Source organism: Leucopleurus acutus (genome assembly GCF_964270905.1).
Source record: "Leucopleurus acutus genome assembly, chromosome: 16".
Lineage (NCBI taxonomy): Eukaryota > Metazoa > Chordata > Mammalia > Artiodactyla > Delphinidae > Leucopleurus > Leucopleurus acutus.
Window position 1 is genome coordinate 26857444 of NC_139158.1, and position 1054 is coordinate 26858497.

The window sequence follows — 1054 nt, forward strand, 5'->3', positions numbered from 1 at the left end:
CCCCTTCTCCCGCCAGGAATCCTTAGGCTCCAGCCTCCTGCCTTTGGGAAATCTCTCCCTCCTCCACCCTCTCTCTGCACGCGTGTGCGTGTGCACACACACACACACAACTTTCCATCTCCCCTTCCCGTTACCTTCTTCTGCCTTAAGACATTTTTCACTCTTTTGCCATTGCCACCAACTACAGAGAAGTGCCTTCCCCAAAGAGAAGTTCCTTCCACAGCCAAAGTGCCCCGTAGAGGTGTTTTCCTAAACACTGTGCTCTTCAAGTTACTCACTTCCCTTTCAGTCCTTGCACGCAGGGGAACAAGGTCGTGAGGAAAGGAGCACGAGGTGTGCTGCCTCCATTTCTTCTGCCTTCGGTTTGTGAGCTTTTCGCAGGGCTTCCGACAGCGCTATGTTGGGACAAAGCATCCGGAGGTTCACAACCTCTGTGGTCCGTAGGAGCCACTGTGAGGAGGGTCCAGGGAAGAATTTACCATTTTCAGTGGAAAACAAGTGGCGGTTACTAGCTATGGTGACTTTGTACTTTGGGTCTGGATTTGCTGCACCTTTCTATATAGTAAGACACCAACTGCTTAAAAAATAATCCATGAGACAGATACAAAGAGGAGCATTTTAAGTGTGCAGTCTCTTTGAAAAAGGATCAAACTCTTGAACTCAGCATCCTAGATATGTTTGTAAATAAACTTATGGCATAAAAAAGTTACTCACTTGACAGCTATTAAAATTTACGATTTTAAAGTCCCCGTGGTGATCTATCATGGCAGTCACTAACAAGTCCTAGTAGTTGTAAATTCCAAGAGCTTCATAATCCCAAGGAAAGAGGGGCCAGCTCAACTTCTCCCAAGCCCCAGTGGTCTCTGTTCTGAAACGTAACTCAGTCACCTCACAGGTGGGGAGAGAGGGTGAGGAAGATCGTTGCCAGGGCCAGGTTCTTGCAGGTTTTGGGGTCTGGAACAGAGCGGGCAAACTATAGCCTATGGGCCAAAATCAGCCCACTTCCTGATTTTGTAAATAAAGTTGTATTGGAACACACAGCCACATCCATTCA

The 1054-nt window shown here is 47.4% G+C and overlaps 1 protein-coding gene across 1 annotated transcript; it reads left to right on the plus strand.

The window, feature by feature from the left end:
• The first annotated feature begins 348 nt into the window (after positions 1 to 348).
• On the plus strand, positions 349 to 617 carry LOC309972574 (cytochrome c oxidase subunit 7C, mitochondrial-like). Its single transcript, XM_082856338.1, has one exon. The coding sequence runs from the start codon at positions 398 to 400 to the stop codon at positions 587 to 589; it is 192 nt and encodes a 63-aa protein (XP_082712464.1). The 5' UTR covers positions 349 to 397; the 3' UTR covers positions 590 to 617.
• Positions 618 to 1054: the final 437 nt, after the last annotated feature.